The following is a 22608-nucleotide window of genomic DNA, read 5'->3' on the forward strand; positions in this document are numbered from 1 at the left end:
TCTATTTGAATCAATCCAAAAAGTTTCCTTATGTCCTCTACAGTTATCTTCTCCCTTATCTCTCAGTCATTGACAACTACTGATCTATTTCCGGTCCCTATATTTTTGCCTTTTCAAGAATGTCATATAAGTGGAATCATACAGTGTGTAATTTTGTCTGACTCTATCACTTAGCATGATGCTTTTGTGAGATATTTATGTTGTCTGTATCAATAGTTCATTTTTTTCTTATGTAATGTGACTATGATGGTATCGCAAATTGTTTATTCACCTGTTGATGGAAATTTGAGTTGTTTGCAGTTTCTGACTATTGTGAATAAGGCCCCCATGAAACATTTGCATATGGGTCTCTATGTGAACAGATACTTTTATTTCTCTTGGGTAAAAATCTAAGGAGGGGAATTTCTGGGTCATAGGATGGGTGTATGTTTAACTTCCTAAGAAATTTTCAAGCAGTTTTGTAAAGTGGCTATATCAGTTTTCATTTTCACTAGCAAATGTGTGAGATATCCAGTTGCTTCTCATCTTTGCTAGCTCTAGTATTGGCAGTCTTTTTAATTTTAGCCATTCTAGTTAATGTGTAGCAGTATATGTTGTGACCTTAGTTTGCATTTCTCTAGTGACTTGTGATGTGCATTTTTCATGAGCTTCTTTGTCATCTTCTTGGTAAAGTGCCTTTTCAAATATTTTGCCCATTTAAAAAATTGAATTTTTTAAAGAAAGATTATTGATTTCTAAGGATTATTTATATTTTCTGGATACAAGTCCTTTATCATATATGGGTTTTAAAAATGCTTCTTCTCATCCTTCATCTGTGGTCTGCCGTTTCATTTGCTTAACATGGTCTTTCAAAGAGCAGAAGTGTTAAATTTTGTTGAAGCAGTTTATTGATTTTTTTTCTTTTATGGATCATGCTTTTGATGTATCTGAGAAATCTTTGCCTAACCCAAGGTTACAAAAATTTTCTCCTATGTTTTCACTGAGAAATTTAATAGCTTTAGGTCTTACCTTTAGCTCTATGATCCATTTCAAGTAAATATTTGTATATGATGTGAAGAAAGGGCCAAGGTTCTTGTTTTATGCATGGATGCTTAATGATTTCGGTACCATTTGTTGAAAAGACTATTTTTTTCCCATTGAGTTACCTTGACACCTTTGTTGAAATTCAATTGTCCATTTAATACTATGTCTATTACATGAGTCTGGGTTGTCTCACTTCTGATAATGTTAAGATTGGTCAGTGCATTCATGCTTTGTAAGCCTGATTCTCATAGTTCCTTTTTAATCAGTCGCCTAATGATTTTAGCCTTCATATTTGTGATTATTGTCTAGTTTATTATTTTTCAAGGGGTTGTAAATGGTTACTTTATCATTCTATAATTTTTCATTAGTTTTATCAGTTGGGTTCATTCTATAAAGAAGAACTCTTCCTTATTATTTCATTAGTCAAAAGTATTGTTCATACCAGAAAATCAGGAAAATTCTTGATTATTTCCCATTATTTATCAATTTTCAGAAAAATAGGATGGTGTTTTTTGAAAGGTGACCAATGAGTTTTTGGGTTTTTTTAAATTTTTATATGTTGGATATATTTCAGTGTATTGTAATTTTTTATTCTTTTGATGCTCAAATCTTCCCATTTTTGGCCATTGAGAACACCTTTCAGTTGTTTACTAAGCCTTTTGACAAAACCCAAGTGAGCCTTGGTTTCTAGCTCAAGAAGATGTTCTAGGCTCATTTTGTACATTTCCTGCTCCACATCTTCAATCAGCCTTTTCACTGAGGAGCCTAGGTCCTTTTAGTGGAAAGTAGTATTTAGGGAACACAGTCCATGCACCAGATTGCCACTGCTGCCCAATTTTTTTTTTTGAACAGAGCTAGAAAATAGATATTTTTTAGGATGGGAAAAATGTGTAATGAGATCATACTGATATTTCCAATTCACAATAAGATTATAGGGTTTTAATTTAAATTTTTTGATTTTATATTTGTATTGTTTTTCTTATTTATATTGAGGTATAGTTGATTTACAATACTGTATTATATAGTTTCAGGTGTACAACACAGTGATTCAAAATTTTTTATAGATTATACTCCATTTGTAGTTATGAAATATTGGCTATATTCCCTGTGCTGTACAATATATCCTTGTAGCCCATTTTTTTCTTTTTTTTGAAGTGAATTTTATTCATGTACAGTTGATTTACAATGTTGTGTTAGTTTCTATTGTACAGCAAAGTGATTTAGTTATATATATATATACCAAACACATACTCTTTTTCATATTCTTTTTTTTTTCTTTTTTAAGCTCTTTATTGGAATATAATTGCTTTACACTCTTGTACCAGCTTTTGAGGTACACCATAGTCAATCAGCTGTATTTGTACATATCCCCATATCCCCTCCCTCCCGCGACTCCCTCCTGCCCTCCCTGTCCTGGCCCTCTAAGGCATCACCCATCATCGAGTTGATCTCCCTTTGTTATACAGCAACTTCCCACTAGCTATCTATTTTACAGTTGGTAGTGTATATATGTCTATGCTACTCTCTCACTTCATCCCAGCTTTCCTTTCGCCCCCCGCCCCCCCCAACCCCATGTCCTCCAGTCCATTCTCTGCTTCTGCATCCTTATTCTTGCCCTGTGACTGGGTTCATCAGTATCATTTTTTTTTTTTTAGATTCTGTATATATGAGTTAGCATACAGTATTTGTTTTTCTCTTTCTGGCTTACTTCATTCTGTATGACAGACTCTAGGTCCATCCACCTTACTACAAATATCTCAATCTCATTCCTTTTTATGGCTGAGTAATATTCCATTGTATATATGTGCCACATCTTCTTTATCCATTCCTCTGTTGATGGGCATTTAGGTTGCTTCCATGTCCTGGCTATTGTAATAGTGCTGCAGTGAACATTGTGGTACATGTTTCTTTGTGAATTATGGTTTTCTCAGGGGATATGTCCAGTAGTGGAATTGCTGGGTCAGATGATAGTTCTATTTTTAGTTTTTTAAGGAACCTCCATACTGTTTTCCATAGTGGCTGTACCAATTTACATTCCCACCAACAGTGCAGGAGGGTTCCCTTTTCTCTGCACCCTCTCTAACATTTATTGTTTCTAGATTAAAAAAAAACTTTTTAAAAATTTAATTTTTTTTACTGGTGTCACTGTGTTATATAAGTTTCAGGTGATTCATAATTTTTGTAATTCACAGTTTTTAAAGGTTATATCCCATTTACAGTTATAAAATATTGGTTATATTCCCTGTGTTGTACAATATATTCTTAAAGCTTATTTAAAAAAAATACTGTGTTTTGAAGTTCCTTGAAATTATTTCTGTGTGGTGTCAACTTAAAAAAAAAAGTACAACATGAGGGTTGCGAGTTAAGTCTTATTTGGGGCAAAATGAGCACTGCAGCCTGGTAGACAGCATCCCAGATAGCTCTGAGAAACTGCTCCAAAGAGGCGGGGTGGGGGGGAGGTCAGTATATATGTGGTTTTGGTGAAGGGGGAGTACATGTAATTGGGTACATATTTTATAGCAGAAGGTTTCTGCTAGTCATGAGGAGCAGTTGTCACAATGAAGGATTTTAGTGTTTTTCTAGATATGAGTAGATACAAGAATTGGGCTCATAAAATCGGCTCCTGAAAATATCAGATTATCTGAAGACCTGTTCTGCCAGTTTTTCCCAGAGCACAGAGTGCCTCATTTCAGCCCTCCACCCTGAACTCCTTTCAGGGGGGTGTTGAAAATCAGTGCTGCAGCAGCACATGATTTAATCCTTGTAGAGGTAGATGGCAAGTGTCAATGGCGACTGCCAATTGTAGTTGACAGTGGTTATGAAGCTAATGTGAAATATAGTTAAGGTTTATTTTCTTTGTTTACTTTTGATTTTGGGGGATTGATTTCTGAGTTAATTGCTTTTTGCTTACCCAAAACATTTACATGGTTCCAAAGTCAAAACTCTAAAACTGTGTACATTCAGAGAAGTCTAGTAGTCATCTCTGTCTCCTTTACTCTGTTCTTTCCCTCATCCTGAGGACAACCATTTTAATTTGGTTTTGGTTTATCCTTCAGGTTTTTTTTTTTTTTTGGTTGTTGTTATTGGAAGTATAAGCAAGAATGCAAGCAATTTTGCAGTCACAGTTTTCTTATGTAAAGGTAGTATACTATAAACACGGTTTTGAACCTTGCTTTTTTTTTATTATGGAAAATCACTCCATAGTAGCATATAGAAAGAACTTCCTCACTCCTTTCTACAGCTAGGTAATATTTGTTTGTGTGGAAATACCATACCTAGTTGCCCCTTCCCTCCCACCCTCCCTCCCTCCCTCCCTTCCTTCCTTCTTTCCTTTCTCTCCTTCTTTTTAAAAAAATGCTACAGTGAATTGCATTTGGCATACATTAGATTTTTTTTTAATAATTACTCTCACAGTTTTTCTGAGAGACATAATATTTTTTTAAATTGAAGTATAGTTGATTTACAATGTTGTGTTATAGTTTTTATTTTTGGAGTAGATTTCTAGAAATGAGATTGCTGGGTCAAAGGGCAAATATATATATATATATATATATATATAAATATATGTATATACACATGTATTACAAATTTACCCTCTATAGGGACTAAGTTTTGCATATCCACATGCAATGTATGAGAGTGTCTGATTCTCTATAGCTTTACTAACAGAGTTTGTTATCTAAATTTGGATATTTGCCAATCTGAGAGATGAGAAACTATATCTCAGTGTAGTTTTAATTTGCATTTCTCTGATTATGAATGAGCTTGGCAGCTTTTTATTTGCTTAAGGGATATTTGCATATTTTTCCTTGAATGACAAATTATTTTAAATTGCATTCAGCTTTAAATAATATCTGTTGATCCCTTGCTATGCAAAATGAGGAAAGAAGAGTATTTGAGCTTTTCCTTTTTTTCTTTTTTGACATATGATTTTGCTAGTCTATCCATCATCTTTCCTAATGTGCTCTTAGTCCATGTATATTGGATGCTTCTAATGTTACTTTTATCTTTGTAGAGTTTTATTTTTTGCTTCCATTTATTTTTTGAGTTCTTCTATCTTAATTTTATTCCCTATGATCTTTTATCTCTTTTTTGAATCTTGTAACTCTTCTTTGAGTTCTTTTTAAAAGAGGACATATTGTATACATATTTGTGTGTATTTGTATGTGTATGTGTGTGTATTTGGGTCCACATATAACTATTTCACTGAGCTCTTCCTCTCTTTCCTTCATTAATCCTTATTCATGTGCATTTTTTGGTCCTTTCTTTTTCTCTCTCTTTTTTTTTTTTGCACTTTTTATTTAGTGTTCCCATTACTGATATTTATATACCACCAGACATTTATTGAAGAACAGTGTAGGGAGGATCAGGGCTTGGGTTGGAGTGAGTTGAGGTTGTTGGCAATTTTTACTTCCTCACCCAAGTTGTTATTTTTTAGCTCCTATGAATTTTCCTTTCATTGTTTGGTGCTCCAAAACTCAATATGCTTCATGGTAAAGTCACAGACTATCAGCACTGTGAGTTGATGATTCAACATCCCTTCTTTCCTTTACTCTGCTTGACCTCTAGCCATTCCCTTGGCTGTGTGGGCTTAGTCACAGATAGAAATGGCATGTCATCATACTAATCCTGACCTATCACTTTTGTGATTCTGCAGTCTCAAACTGTGTCTTTCAAATAGGGAGCTCTCCCTTTGATTACTGTACCTATCCATGCCCTACATGTTAATTCTCTAATCAAATATTCTAATCAAAGAAACTTGGACAGAAATTTCAGGGTCATGGCACATTTAGAAAAAATTATTTCCTGTCGAGGTGTGTATAGACTTTCACTTTCGTTTTAAAAAAATTTAGTCAAGATTTCGTTGTATTTCTTTATTTGTAATTTGGAGTAATGACAAGTTTCTTTGAAAATAGAAGTTTTAATTTTGAGTTTTTCTGTCTTCCATTAGTTTTGATGGAAGGAAGTGACATCAACATGCATTTATTCTACCATATATTAATCCCAGGAGATGGTAAGATGGTGATGATGATTCATTTATAGGGTACAGAGTAAAGCATTGCTTACTTCTACCATGAGTGTGTATGTGCTTATGTGTGTGTGTGTTTATTAAGATGTAAAGAGGATTATTTTGAGGTTGAAAGATGAGCAAGTATTTGTTGAGTGGCTACTGGGGAGGAGTACTCCAGGCAGAGGGAGTGAATAAAAGTTTAGGGGAATGAAAGAGTATGGTCCATTTAGAGAATTTCAAATTCTTTAGCATGGATGGAGTACAGGGAAGAGGTATCTCAAAGAGGAAGAAAAAGCTGGAGACATAGGGCAAATTGCCCCAGGCCATTCAGTGGAGCCTGAACTTTATTGTGTCCAGATGAAGAATCATTGAGGGTTTCAAGCAGGGGGTTGGTGTAACATTATCTTATTTTATATTACAGAGATCACTTGGGGAATAGTTTGGAGGGTGAATTGGAGATTGTGAAAAACTAGAAGGGAGACCAGTTAGGGTATCATTGCAAAGTTTAAATAACTCTAACCAGGGATTGAACTAAGGAAGTACTAATGCAAATGGAGAAGCAATGGCCAATATAAGAAGAATTAAGGGAGTAGAAGCTATGTGACTTTTCCACTAATCTGATGTGATGAGAGAGGCAGAGTGAAAGAAGATATTCTGGGATGACATTTAAGATACTGGGTTGGGTGCAGTTGCCCACTATGTGGGCAATGTCATTAATTTAGATCAGAACTGAAGATGGTGGCAATAGGTTTTGAGGAAGAGATCATGGAGTTCAGTTTTGAGGTGCCTGTGAGATGGCCCAGTGAACAGTGGATTTGGGGGCTCTGAAGCTCAGGTGACAGGTCTAGACTGTTGAATCAGAGGCTCTAAGTTGAATTGAAACTCTAAGATGAGATTGTTCTGAAAGAACAATATAACGTGGAGCAGAAAATAGGGTGTAAGGGATGGAACCTGGGGTAAGACCCCTACTTAACAGGAGTTAGTAGATAAGGAGGAGCTAGCAAAAGATACTGGGAAAGAGTGGTTAGGGTAGAAGGGTAGAAAGCGGTATTTTGAAGCCAGAGGAGAAAGTCTTTCTTTTATTTACTATAGAAAGTATACTAAACATGTGAGATGAGAAAAGTTAAATAGGGTTAATAGGTATATAGCCAGAGTTCTTGGAGAAAATTTTAAAAAGTAGAGGTAAAATAGTGAACTTGGATGGTTAGATTGAAGATTCTGGCATAGACTTTAAAATCTCTCTTCAGTGAATATGGAAGAATGGAAACTCAGGAGGCAGAGAAGAAGCTGAAGTGCTCAAAACAGTTATATACTATTGGTTTCCCCAAGTATATTAATAGATTTATAGAAAAATCAATGTAGTGTTTTCAAAGACTTTGATTTTGTTTTCTCTATTATGATAAGCAGGCTCTTATTTATTTCCAGGTAATCAGAGAACAAAGAAGAAATGGGAATTTTGGCTTCAAATTGAGGTTGATAAGAATTCTACTTCTTTCACTATTCTCTTTTTTGTTCTCTGCTTTTTAAAAATACCAGACCTTAGGAGAATTCACATATATTTGAGCTGTCTTATAATATTATGGAGCGGAACTGACCCATAGGCCCACTGGAGTTGCAGCAACAAAAGCCACTGTCACTTTCAAGGTGTGTATGAAGGGCATGTTACCTCTGCCCTGGTTGCTTAAAACTTGATGCTTATAGTTGAAGGTTATTCTTGTTCTGGGTGATTCAGTGAAAGCTTCTTTCAGGTTTCACATACTAGATTATCTTCTTAGATTTCAATTGGACTAATTTAGTTCTTTGACTTTTTAAATAACAGGTAGGTAACCTTTATGCTGGGCTTATATGAGATAGGATCTCCATTCTGGTATAATTTTATATGGTACAAAATGTCTTTAAGTTGAAAGGCATTGCTACACAGAATAACCATGGGGCGTTTTTGTCCTTTCTTCCTTCCTGAAAATTTGAAAATGTGTGTCATTGGGAAATACAGTAAGCTTTTAGTGTGAACTGACATTTTATAAAATAACATAAAAGGTGTGTTATTAGAACAGGGGTAACGAGGTCATCTTACAAGCTCTATAGATGAAAGAGATATGTTTAACCTAAATGTAGTCAAGTAGATTCTGCTTTCCTGTTGAAAAGGGGATAATAATATCAATTAATATTTGTTGAGCCCTTACTAGGTGTCTGAGGCATAGGCTAAGTTGTAACTTTTATATGGATTTTTAATTTTAATCTTCAAGATCCTTTTGAAGAGGGTACTTTTATTATTCTCATTTTACAGATGAGAAAACTGATGTTTAGGGAGGGTTACTAGCTTGTCCAAAGTCACCAGTGAGCAGGAAACAGAGCCTAGATTCTCACCCAGACAGTCCAGCTTCAAAGCCATAGCTCTTAATTACTGAGATCCCATGGTGATGAAATGTAGGAGAATTTAGGAATCCTTTAGCAGACAGTGGGAGTAGGGAAACAGTAGTGTGTCTCACACTGGCTGCTGCGTATTGTCCTGCTGAGGGGCTCAGTGGAGCTGAAATCTAGCCCTCCCTCTGCTATACAAACAGGAGGCCTTCCTGCTAATACCTACAGGGCTATGTTTACCCTTTTTCTAATTGGTCTGCCCAGAAGAGCCATATTTTACTAGTTCACTCAAAGGCAAATCTAAATTCTACAAACCTCTGAGTACCACTGCCTATGTTTCCGTTCATTCACAATAGTCCTTTGACTCTGACCTGTCTTCTTCCTTGGTTGTCTCATTCTATCCACCTTTATTTTTGTATTTGTATTTTCATTCTAGACTTCTCTCCCAAACTCTGCTTTCATATATCCAACTGCCTACTTAACATCTTTGCTTGGGTGTCTAATATGCATCTGAAATTTACCGTGTCCCAAACTGGGCTCTTCATCTTCCTGATCCTTCTCTGCAGCAATCCATACCTCAGTTAATGGCAACTCCATCCTTCCAGTTACTTCAGGAAAAAGCTTAAAAATATCTTGCATTCTTTTTATCCTATGGTCAGTCTGTCAGGAATTCCTGTTGGCTCACAATATATCTACAGTCTAACCACTTCTGTCCACTTCTGCTGCCACCACTCAGATCTAAGCCATTATTCCCTCTCATCTGGATCACTGCAGAAGCCTCCCAATAGTGTCCGTACTTTTGCCTTTGCCCCCAATACTTTATTTTATTTGCCAGAGTGATCCTTTCAAAATATAAAGCAGATCATGTTTCTCTAGTGCTCAAACCCCTGCAGTATATCTCATGGGGCTTGGTATGATCTGTAGGCCCCAAACCCCGCCTCCAACTCCATTACCATTCTGACCTTCTCTCTTACTATGCTTTTTGTAGCCCACTCCACCCCACTTACACACTGGCCTCCTTGCTGTTCTGCAAACATGACAACACTCTCCTGACGTAAGGTTATTTCTCCAGCTGTTATCTTTGCCTAGAACACTCTTCTCCCAGGTATCTGCGTGGCTAATTTCCTCATCTCTTCAAGTCTTTGCTCAAATGTACCCTTCTCAGTGAGGCTAATCTTGATCTTATTTAATATTGCAGTCTGCTCCCAACTTTCTGTCACTTACTCTGTTTTACTTTTTCTTTTTTTGATAGCATGTCATTTTCTAATGTACTAAACAATTTTACCTTTATTAGGTTTATTGTTTATGCTCTCTCCCTTCCCATGACTGGCACAAAGTAGAAACAATAAATATAAGTTGAATTAGTGAATAAATGAATGGTTCCCTATAGTATAGGGGTGCCTCTGATCTCATACCACTTAGGTCTTATAGCTGACCAAAAGGAGAGGTAGAAGAGCTTACACAGATTATTGATCTTAATAAACACAGGGAAAGTATTTGTAAAGTGTAAGAAGAACATCTGGAAAGAAAGAAACTCAGCTGTTGGGCAATTGCTTGATTTTTTTGACTCTGACAAACCTAAGATTCTTTTGTTCACCAAGTGAGTAAAAGATGTATGTATTTCTTTCTTGGCAGGCCAAACAGTCCAGTAAGTGATTGCATTGGAAGCACGGATGTGGGGATTTGGTTGGGGATGGAGGTGGGCTTGGAAAATAAGTGTGTATAGAGATTATAGTGGAAATTTTTTGTTATAGTTGTCTTCTTTCCATTTTATTTAACTCTAGCTAAGACTGAATTATATAAAATCGACTGGGATAATATTATGCAGCAAATCCCCTGTGCTCTATTTTCCTTTTCTTTACTTAAACCTGTTTATTATGATTTAGATGATTTTTTTTGTCAATTAACATTTGGTTCCAATCCTTCACATTATTCCTAACCACATTATGCTAACTCTTCTGAGGGATGCCATTAGGGGAGAGTGAGGCCTACAAAGTTTTGTTATATACTCAAGATAAATTTTTAATGATAATTAAAATAAATGCTCTCTTTTATGACACTCTTTCAGTACTTGGAAACCTTCATTAGGTGCTCACCCTTTCTTCTGATATTTTGGAAGTATAGAGTATCAGGTAATATTAACCTTTGTGATAATGGTGGGGATTGAGACCTACTAAAAATATTTCCCCTTTATAGTTCACTAAATGAGATCCAGAATGGATCTCATGAAGCTCAAAGATACTTTTGGTAGAAGATTTGTTGACAAGATCAAAGCACTGTAAACTTGAAGAAAAGAAACCTATTCCCACATAAAACCATTAAAGGCATGTGAATGTGTACACACACATATGTATGTGTGTGTGTGTTAATGTTATGATAATAGGGCATAGAAAGAAGCATGTTAATAGAGGTGATGCATAGTGATTATTTGGAGAAAATTGCATGAGAGAGGATCAATAATGAATAAATAATAAACACAGGTACATGGAAAAAGGCAAATTAAGTACAATCTCATAGATATCAATACATCATGAATTTTGTTGTGTTTTCTGAGTACTTAAATTGTTTATTTACTTATTTGTTTTCTCATGAATGTAATGTGAATGCTCACAAAAATAATTCTTATAAAAAGAGCAAGCAAATATACATATAGTAAATAAGCACTCTTGCATGGAAACCTATAAACTTAAAGAAAAAGTAATAACAGAGAGCATTTGAATGAGGAGGAAAAAGAGAGAAAAAGAGAAGTAAGTTTGTTGTAGAAGCTTGGAAGTCTTCTCCTAAAGTGGAAGAACTGATGACTTTTTACCCTACCTCTGTGTCAACTGCATGTCTTAGAAGATTGAGGAAACAATGAAAGAGCAAATCTGACCAAAAAGAAAGAACTTGGTGATATGGAGTGCTAGAAAGTTTGGGCAGGCCTGTCTGTAACAGTTTTTTTTTTTTTCTCCTTTAAGAACTTTTATTGAGATACAATTGACATACAGTAAACTGCATATGTTTAAAGTGTACAATTTGGTATTTTTTTCTTATTAGTAATGTATCTATGGCAATCCCAATCTCCCAATTCATTGCCCCCCAACCCTCCCCGCTTTCCCCACTTGGTGTCCATATGTTTGTTCTCTACATCTGTGTCTCTATTTCTGCCTTGCAAACTGGTTGATTTGTACCATTTTTCTATATTCCGCATATATGTGTTAATGTACGTTATTTGTTTTTCTCTTTCTGACTCACTTCACTCTGTATGACAGTCTCTAGGTCCATCCACGTCTCTACAAATTTCGTTCCTTTTTGCTGTCCTTAACATTTGTAGTGAGCAGAGTAAAAGTATAAATGGAGGCCTGCATACCATACTTACATATGTAAAAGCTGCAAACCAAGCTAACAAGCTGCTGGAGTAGGTTCTATCCGCCTATCTATCTACCTTGAGAAATATACCTTCAAAATGACCTGGAAGGTATAGATCTGGATACAGAATTCTTGTATTCCTTGACATGTCTTATTAGAATGAGGTGGTGAATGGGGAGCTCACCCCTGACCTTGATGGTTAGCCTCCTTTCCTTTCCACTTCTGGCTCTATCTTGCACTTGAGAGGCCTTGGGTACATGCAAGTGGACAGCCCAGCTTGCATGTCCAAGCTCTATACAGACTCATCAGCAAACAGCTGCCTCTTGGCTATCTCTCAGGTATAGGGATGGGCATGTTGTCATTCATTCTTGGAAAGATGGATTGCTGACATAGGCAGGAACTGGGCTGATTGAACACAGAGTTGGGGGTACTGGATACCCTGAGGGTGTCAGAAAGGGTACACCTGGGCTCTGGGAGGATACATCACCTTGGTCTCATGGACTCTTCCTAAGTATGATTGAATGTGTGTCCCCCATGACCTCTCAGAGTTAACTGCATTTAAAAATGAAATGCTTGCTAAACTAGAGGAAATTAAAATTGCTAAAAGCTCAATTTAAAGCAAGGAATAAAATAGAGTAAAGAAAATTCAGGCATTATGAACAAAAAAAACTTGGGGAGAAGGGAAGCATCCACATGGGTACTTTGTTCTGTCTTAAGAGAACAAAGTATTAGATGTCTCTATCCCTGGAGACATCTATTACTGCTGTCAAGAGATTTGTTTTCCTCCATTTGATTCTGAAAACTGGGATTTTAATCTAGTCTGCCTGTCTCCAAACCTGTACCTTTACCACTTTATAAAACTGTCTCTATTGGATAGAAATTAAAAAGTGGCAGATTTGAACTCAACATAAGGAAGAACTTTATAAAAGTAATCACTGGCATCTCACTTCTATTCATCCAAGCCCAGTATTTTGCTAAAATGAAGGATCCTGTAGGAGGTGTCCTTGAATTGATTGGGAGGTACTTTTTAACTCTTAAAATTTTTTGAATTATAAAATGCAAATGCCTTGTGGTATAATACCCACACCCTAGTAGGATTTTTGTTTTGGGTTCATATTGTTATTGCTACAAGATATTGGTAACAATTTGTTAGACTTTGACCTTGCTTTAACTTTGCAAAATTCTGCAGTTTTCTGACTATTACTACCTTCATTTCCAAATCAGTTTCCTGAGTTGACTACGAAATGTTTTGAAACTATACACAAAGTGATAGTGTTTTTAATAGGATAGTCAATTTTGGAGTATGTAATTGTATTTAAATACTTTCATAAATTATTAGAGTTGTCATAATTGTTTCCTTTAAAACTTTTAGCATACTTATCTTTGTTTTTAATATAAAACTTTGCTGAAGACACATGAAGGAATTATAAATATTATGAGTATATTTGATTATAAGCATATTTGAAATTCACTATTTTGACTGTGTACAAATTTCTATGTTGAATCACTGGGGACAATCTTTGGCAGGTTCCTATTATTCTCAAGAATACTTCACATATCCATTTTTGTAGTAAGAGAATTGTGGAGTGTAGCCATGTGGCATATATTTGGAGAGTAGCAAGACTTCTAGGCTCTATAGTATTTGCCTCTACTGAAAAAAATTTTTATTACTAATCTAAGAATTAGATTACATCAAGATAAGAGCCAATAAGGAAGATTTTTTTTGTTATAGTGTGGTTTTGTTTGTGCGTCTCTCTGTCTGCACATGTATCAGGTATATGGTGTGGAAAGGCCTTGGTGAAGCACTGATCTTTTCACTTACATGTACACAAAGACATCATAATTATCTTTGGATATGTACACTAACAGATTTATGGATCCAGGGGAAGGGTCCAGTAGAATGGGAGAGGTTGAAGAGCAAAGAGATGCTGATTTTATGGAACTAGACCAGTGGGAGTTGAGAAAGTGTAGGAGGAGAATGGGGGTAGACTCTCAGGAGAAGGAGTTGGGAGGGAACATGGGCCCTACCCTGAGATTCTGATTTCCCTTAGAGATTGGAGGCACAGGTTTAGGAAAAAGAACAATCCTCTTTCCTAGAATCACTGAGATTGAGAGGAGTCTTTAAAGGACTGATTCAGGATAAAAGAGACACCATGAAAACGTGTCCTCATTCATTCATTCTTTCACTCGTTCATCTATCCATCTGTAGTCCATTCGTAGAACCAGCCAGTCAACTAAAAAGAAAACAATTAGCTGCTCTTATATCTAAAATAATAAATAGAGAAGCTAAAGTAAAAGTAATACATACTAATTCTTTTTTTGTTTTAGTTTCCATGAGTATCAATAGGGAATATTACGATATTTTCCAGGGGCAGATTCTTATGTTCTCTTAGCTTGCAAATATTGGAAACTTTGGAAGAAAATAGGTAACAGTTAAATGGAAAAGTCTGTGCATTGATAGTAACACACATTGCTGTAGACTATAAGTTTATTTTTAATAGGTTAAGTTATGTATAGGATAGATGTGTTTCTTACTGTTTATCTCTGTGAACCTTCAGTAAATACTTGCTGGGTGATTATTGACTGTGAACAAGTTAATACAAATTTGTGGGCTTAGTGATTTGGGTAATAGTCTTCACGGCTGATGTGTTACTTTGAATATGTTATGAAATTCCACATATGGTAATTTGATATATATTTATTCTTATGCAAAAATCTCACTGAATCGACTTTCTTTAAGATATTAACTTTAGTTTTAATGTCTTAAAGAATGGCTTGCAGTTTTTTTCTTATTTTGTCTTGCCCGAATATCAATGTCTTCTCAGGTTTGTCTTTCTTTCTGTAATAACTATGCCAATTTATATTAGTCTCTTCTCTGTACAGGAAAATAAGTTGCCCCCAATTGTCTCCTCCAAATCAAAACCCTCAACAATTCCCCAAATAGAGACGTAGCACATGTCTTCTAAAGTCCTACCCGATTCCTCATCTGAATTGTCATTAACAATAGGCAAAATATGGGCTCTGGCTGCCTCAGTGCTATGATTTCATAGAAGTCAAAGCACTTGCTTGCTGTAACATATGTCTCACCAACTCAGCCATTCTTTTTCACTTAAGACTCTTGATCAAATGCAAACTCACCTTGGCTGGGTTATTATTTTGGTCACAAACATACTAGCATAGATTAATTTGTTAGAGGACCTAAGCCCAGAAGCATGATCTCAGAGAACAGTTGGGGAGTATCTTGTTTCTCTGTTGGTGGACTTGGCACCCTGGTCCTCTGAGGGCTACAACTGATAGCAGGAGGAGGTGCTTGAATACTAATCTCACGTACACTATGATTTTCATTAGGGCTTTCCTTTAGAAAGTATTTTTCTTTATTAATGTGTCTTTTTGTTTTTGTACACAGGCAACATGTCAGCTGAAACACCAATCACACTGAATATCAATCCTCAGGATCTGCAGGTCCAAACATTCACTGTAGAGAAGCTACTGGAGCCTCTCATAATCCAGGTATTAATACCATGGAAATTACAATGTATGGTATCTGCAAAAGAACTAAAAATCATAGGAAAAATAGATAATGAACAAAGGAAAGATTTGATTTTTATAGAATGAATATAGTGTCTAAAATTGTCCTTCAAAATATACAAAAGTATGTATTTAGTAATAATAATGATAAAATTCTTCAAGTTCCTCCGTAGATTCTCTTTTAAAAGCAACAGAGTAATAATATGCATATACAGTTTTCGAAGTCCTTTATGTAAATTATCTTGTTTGGTGGTGATGAAAACTGAGCGAGGCATGCAGTATGGTTGAAACCATCTTGGGCTTCCTAGGTGGTGCAGTGGTTGAGAATCCGCCTGCCAATGCAGGGGACACGGGTTCAATCCCTGCTCCAGGAAAATCCCACATGCTGCAGAGCAACTAAGCCCATGCGCCACAACTGTTGAGCCTGCGCTTTAGAGCCCGTGAGCCACAACTATTGAGCCCATGTGCTGCAACAACTGAAGCCCACGTGCCTAGAGCCCATGCTCCACAACAAGAGAAGCCATGGCAATGAGGAGCCTGCACACCACAACGAAGAGTAGCTCCCGGCTCACCACAACTAAAAAAAGAAAGCCCATGCACAGCAAAAAAGACCCAACAAAGCCAATAAAATAAATAAATTTATAAAACCATCCTTATTACATAGATGAGGAAACAGCCTAGAGAATTTCAGTGACTTGCCCCAAAGCATATGGTGCCTCGTATGTCAAATAGGAAATTATTTTTAAAATACCAAAGTGTATGAGGAAAGCAGATATTTAAGGAATTCTGTGATAAAGTCTTTCATAAAGTGATAATATGCATAATGTTTCTCTGACTTATTTATTTTGTAAGGCCTACCTTACATCATACCTCCTAAGACAAACTGTCCCTTTTTCTAAGGCCTTGAAGTACTCAAGGGTTTCTTAAGTGAGAAGCAACACTAACCTTACCTCTGACAATTTAAAAATCTTCTGCTTGTCTTCTTTGTGAGGTAGATGGTGGGGGGTGGAGTAGCTCTGAGAATAGGCTTTGTACACATTTTTACTTAGCACAGTCGATATCTCCGACTGGAAAGACAATTTAAAGCATGTGCCTCACTGATGATAGCTTAATCATGAACTTTGGCAGTCTAAAAGTCACTAATATCTGGTATGAAATTAATAGTAAATGATTCTGAGACTCCATTGAAGTCCCTGTCTTATCCACCCACAGAATGGTCTCATGTTAAAAAGAAACAAACAAAAAAATGTTCATTGTTTTGCTAATAGAGTTCACTGAAAAAATTGGAAAAGCTAAACAAAACGAAACAAAACAAAACCCCAACAAAACACCAGAAAATAAAAAAAATACAATTTTACCACTAAGAGGTAAACAATATTGTGATGCATTTACTTCCAGCATAGTAAAATTATGGGTGATTTTTATTATCTTCTTAGTATTTTATAATATTAAAGAATGCAGACATATCTTAAATATATAAAGAATATGTATGAACAAGGTGGAGATGGTAATGTATATGTAGCTTTTGTCTCACTCTTCCGCTTAAAATATTTTAATAGTTTCCTCATTCTTTGTAAGCATGAATTAACAAAACTGTTGTTTAATTATCCTTCATATGGCTGCACCATCCTTTTTTTCAAAGTAGCCTCTCATTTTTGGACATTTGTGTTGTTTCTGTTTTTTACTATTATAAATAATGCTCTTCTGAACATCTTTGTACATAAATTTTTGTCATCAGTGCAAATTGTTTCCTTAGAATTAGTTACTAAATGTAAAAGTAAGTGGCCAAGGACTGCCTAGGTGGCGCAGTGGTTAAGAATCTGCCTGCCAATGCAGGGGACATGGGTTCGAGCCCTGATCTGGGAAGATTCCACATGCCATGGAGCAACTAAGCCCATGTGCTACAACTATTGAGCCTGTGCTCTAGAGCCCATGAGCCACAACTACTGAGCCCGTGTACCGCGACTATTGAAGCCCACGCACCTAGAGCCCGTGCTCCACAACAAGAGAAGCCACTACAATGAGGAGCCCGTGCACCACAGTGAAGAGTAGCCCCCCACTCTCCGCAACTAGAGAAAGCCCGTGTGCAGCAACGAAGACCCAACACAGCCAATAAGTAAATAAAATAAATAGATAAATTAAAAACAAACAAAAAAAAAAACCATTAAAAAAAAACATTGAAAAAAAAAGTGGCCAAGATAAGAGAATTCTTATGATTTTTCATATATATTACCAAGTTTTTTGGAGAAGGTTTTAAACAGATTCTCACAAGTCATTTCAGATTTTGTTCCAGTGCAATTACTGGGGGTGAGGTGGAGAAATGGCCTTCATTTTGGAAATGGCTGGTAAAGGCAAGTACGCTAATGCCACTGTGTAACCCTCATTTGTCCTATGACAATGCAACGTTAGAGTTGGCCTTAAGAGTTGTTAATCACAAAGGCTGCTGACATATTTCTTGTGAGCAGAGAAAGTATCATTGCGGAGAAACTGCTTTTCATATTCTAGATGAAATCAAGAGATGTTTTGCTTTATTCAAGTACCTTGATATAGCAGTCAATGGAAAGTATTCTAGGTAAATTCACATTAAAGAGTATGCTGTTCACAATTTATGTGTATTTTTCTGGCATGTTTAAAAACTATTCAATCTATAAACATTTATTGAATTCACCCCAGAAAATCAGAAGGGTGAAAATGACCTGAAGTAATTTTATTTGATTGGAAGAAATTTAACTCTTTTGAAAAATGTGATTATGCTAGTTTTAGAGGGCTTTTAATGTGATGCCTAGATTCAGACTTTCATGATCTGCAAGTAGATGAGTCGGGGAAGGGAAATTAGTACTTATTATATGCCAGATAGTTCTCAGTTACATGAAAGTGTAATTGCTAATTTTATCTTCAAGGCAGTTTGGTATACCACTTCACCAGTAGGTCAGAAGAAAAGTTTCTAGATCTTAGTAGTACTCAAGTAAAGTGAAATTAAAAATATTAATAATTTATAGACTATTTACTATGTTCAGGAACTATCTCATAAAGGAGAATTTTTGTACAACAAAATTATTTGTATGAGCTCTTGATTTTCATTTATAATGGGATTCTCCCTATAAAAAACCAGTACATTCCAAAGAGTTATTAATTTGAAATAGCTAACCTTTTTGGATTTGATGCACAACCTTCTTGTATCTTTCATTTTGATCACATATTACCTGTCAAGTAAAAAATTCCATTAAATTATGTTAAAGGTTTTTTTCCTAGAATAGCATCATACTAAATATCTTATCATATTCCTTTTTTCAAACTGTTTAATTTGAAATAGTTACATAGTTTATTTTAAGCATGTAATATAGTCTCTGATTATAGTGGAAAATATTCCAAAAGAATTTAATGGTCTTTAAGTTAATGCCACCAGATAAGATTATCAATTTAGTAACCCCATTAAAAAATTCTCACCTTTCATCATTATTTATCTTCATGTTGTATTCCTTTGCTTTTCAAGGTTCCACAGAAATTACTTACCATCTCTGTATATAACTCAAAGTCAAAATTACATTTTAATTTTTGGAGTAATTGGTCATAGGTACTATTATGTCACTCTGACTGCTAAATTCATTTATTCATAAATCTTTATTCTGCTCTTTTTATAGTTACTAGTCTTCTCCACCAAACTTAATTTATCTTTAATCTATTTTTTTTTTCTCTTGGGCACAGGTAAATCACTAGGTCATTTTGCAGGGATGTTCAGCCAGGGATATATTTCAATCATTTACTTTCATTTTCTCTGTGTGATAACTTACACAGTTGCATCCTTCTGTAATAAATTCCTCCAGTGGATCAGAAATAATTTTTTTCTCAGCAATTACATTTTTATGATTGCAACTGTAGGCATCTGCACTTTATCACTTTCAAGATCCAAGTTTGGCAATGCAGTACAGGAAGTCTATTTATGCAGAATTGCGATTAAAAGAATTTACATCTCTATGTTGTATACTCTCTGAAGGAGATATAAACTGCTAAATCATGCTACAGTCGTTACATAATGGAACTGTCTATAATCTTATTTGCCACAAAATATAATTTGCTATGTGTCAAATTCATGTCAAATGTGAGCTAGAAGAATTAATTTAAAATCTTAAGAATAATAACAAGCTCCTTATAATGTTATCTCCTATGAAGATAAAAGATACCCCCTTTGGGGGGCAAAGATTCAAATATATTTTCGGATGTAAATATGTCCCATGTTTTCAAGTGGTAAATATAGAGTTAGATCAATAGTAATAAACATTATTCCTCTGGCTCTCACCTCTAACTCTTGTAGGACCTCTTAGCCTTTTTGCAGTTTTGACTTCAAAAGTGTTTCACGTCTATTTCTGGGAGTCCCTTAGGGATGGTTTTTACATGCTCTATAATACTCATTGGGTCAAGTTTAAGAATATCTGCTCAACTTTTTATCAGTCAGCATAAGCTAGGCTATACCATGATAAGACAACCCCAAATCTCTGAGGCTTAACAAAAGTTTATTTCCTGCTCAAGCTACATGTTTAATGTGAGTTTGCTGCTTTAATACAGGCACTCAGGGACCCAGGCTAATGTAGATTCCATCTCAATATTTATTTCCACTATGGTTACAACAGGGAAAGAGGACATTATGAATCATGCAAGGGATACTAAAATGTCCACCTGAATGTGACATATGTCAGTTCCATTCACATTGCTTTTGTCAAAGCAAGTCATGTGGTCATTGGGGATGCTAGATGTGTGATCTTGCCCTGTGCCCAGGAGAATGGGAATATTTGTGAACAGCCCTAAAAACTATTATCTTTCCATTGCTTCCTTTTTAGGGGTTCCTCTTTTTGTTAAGTCTGCATCTGATGATTAGTCACCTTCCCACCATGATTGCAGGTGATTTTATCAGGATGGGCAGCTGACTTACTGATGAGTATAGGTTGGCAAGAAGCCTGTGAGGCAATCTGGCATGAGAGCTCGGCCTCTGGGGGATGATGATGAATTGGTCCTTTTGCCATCCTCTCTTTGCGGAATTGACTTTGGGGAGAGTTAAGCAGTTACGTAGCATTAAACAGTTATATCATGTGCAAAGCTGAAAGACAGAAAGAAATAGAGACATTAAGAAGAATTCTGTTGGAGCAGTTTTCAAGTTTGGATCCACAAACTCCTGCTGTTGAGGGACAATTAAGATTACCTAGTTACCATGGTTTTAATGGAGCCTCCCAATTTCCAAACCACAAACTAGTCTCAGAATAATACTCTAGGCTCTTTGGGGCCTCACAGTTTCCAGTTTCCTTGAGCATGGGCTGTGTAGGCCTGATGCTTGTTTTCCTTATGTCACATGATTCCCTGGCCTACCTCCTCATCAGTGGCTGAAAGTTCAAAAGATGTTCCATTAGTAGCAGCAGTCTAGGGTTCTTGTAATTGTCCTCACTTATGTTAGAATGGAGATTTTCCTGCACATCTTCTCTTCCGCTCTTCATCTCCAGTTTTTGGAGTCTCTGAGGTTTGACTCACCACTGCTCCAAACCAGTCTAGCCACTATGTTTTTCCATTTTGCCTGGTTTCATCTTATTGATATGTGGAAGGTAACTGCCGATGATGCCCATTTTAAGACTGGAAATGGACATGCCAAGGTCCCAGTGCCTCTAAAGCTTCTGATCCTCAAGGTGGCAGAATGGCATTGAGCTCCTTCAGCAGAGGGGCTAATACCTCGCTTCCTAACTGTCCTTCACTCTGTCATATGGGCCCTAATGAATCATGTGCCTAGAATCGCATAAAATTCCTTATGAGAACAACCCCTTTTGGCTTTTCCCCTAATCTCTCTCCTCCTTGTCCAAGTGTCGGGATGGTAAATTGTTAATCCTTACTCCTCTGAGCACCATGTTTTTCTTTCTTCCCTTACTCCTAGGCAGAACCTCTCTGCCATACCTGACTCTCAGCATAATTTCTTTCTCCTCTCTTTTAGCCAAGGGAAAAAAGTAGATTCCTCATTGCCCAAAGCGTTCATTTCTACTATTCTACAGAGAGATCTGATTGACTTCCAGGTAGCAGGGAGAGGACCTGCTTTGGCTTTTTAGCCTCCTAGAGCATAATTTCCTTTGTTCCTTTCAGAAAAGAATTCAATTTTCATTTGTTTGTGGTTGTTTTCTGTTATTTTTATAGGTCATTTTGAATGAGCAGGATGCCATTTACTTATATGTCCTTGGTTTTATCTCCAAGCTGCTTTTTTTTTTCATCCTTGCTGATTATTCTATCAATAGAATTTGTCAGAATTAATCTTAAAGGTTCCAAGAAAATCTCAAAGACTAGTCTGCACACATTTAGTATTCTTATAGATTACTTTATAAGCAAATAAAAGTTTTGGAGTTTTGACTATAACCTTAACAAGTAACCTTGAAAGTTGTAAATTAAATGTCTTTTAAATACTTATGTGTCTAAGGCTTAATAAGTATAAAGATGTTATTTTTTATAGTAGGATGAAGACATAAACTTAATTCTGCCTCTTTAATGTTTTAAAGTTTAAGGTGATTCAGTATAGTTGAGTTGATTCTAATAAAGTGAATTCTTAAATTTCTGCATTCTTTTACTGCGGGAAAATTGCTCCCATGGGAAAGTTGTTAGGCTATAGTATTCCTTGAGAAACAAATAGTTGAGAAAAAGGAAGCCACTTCTTAAATTAAAATAAGGATGAGAAAAACTAGCAGCTATTTGATTAAAATAGCACAAGTCCCATGGGAGTGTGCGTGGTGAACATGCAAGGGATGACCCCACCACCAGAACCTGGTAGCTTTGAAATTAACTGTGGGCAGATGTCAGTCTCTGAACATGCTTCACCTCTTTTCAGCTTGCTTCCTAGACCTTTTATTCTTTCAGACTGATTTTTTTCCTACTTACTTCAATGTTGTTGCCTTGTTGTTCTGGGTTCTCTGATCACCTGATCCACTTCACTTCTGTTAGTACTTTTTCTTTCAATCATTTCCTCCACAAATTCAGATTGATCCCACAGATATCCACTTCTAGCTTAGCTGTGGAATAAGATCTTTCTCTTATAAACTGATTCTCCAGGCAATCAGGTATTACAGACTAAGTCCAGATACACTTGCCATTTTAGTGGAAAATGCTAGATTGATGGGAGCAATTGTGGTTTACCTGGCTGAAAGGATAGAAGAGTTCATATGCCCCCAGATGTGAACATTTTCACTGCTTGTGGTGTGATTCTACCCTTTATAGAATCCCCTGGTCTATTGTAGAACACTCAGCTTGTCCCAGAAAATATTGCTGCAACTTGATAACTCCATGATTGTAGACCAGTGGTTGGCAAACTTTTTCTGTGC

At 36.1% G+C, this 22608-nt stretch overlaps 1 protein-coding gene across 1 annotated transcript in view; it reads left to right on the plus strand.

Moving 5' to 3' along the window:
• The window catches only part of CTNNA3 (catenin alpha 3), a 1725716-nt gene that overhangs the window by 37531 nt on the left and 1665577 nt on the right, over positions 1-22608 (plus strand). Inside the window, exon 2 of the mRNA XM_057737480.1 lies at positions 15150-15253. Coding sequence (XP_057593463.1) covers positions 15155-15253 — 99 coding nt within the window. The 5' untranslated portion in view covers positions 15150-15154. The remainder of the gene's footprint in view (positions 1-15149; positions 15254-22608) is intronic.

The sequence above is a fragment of the Hippopotamus amphibius genome, chromosome 5, assembly GCF_030028045.1.
Source record: "Hippopotamus amphibius kiboko isolate mHipAmp2 chromosome 5, mHipAmp2.hap2, whole genome shotgun sequence".
In the NCBI taxonomy this organism is placed as follows: domain Eukaryota; kingdom Metazoa; phylum Chordata; class Mammalia; order Artiodactyla; family Hippopotamidae; genus Hippopotamus; species Hippopotamus amphibius.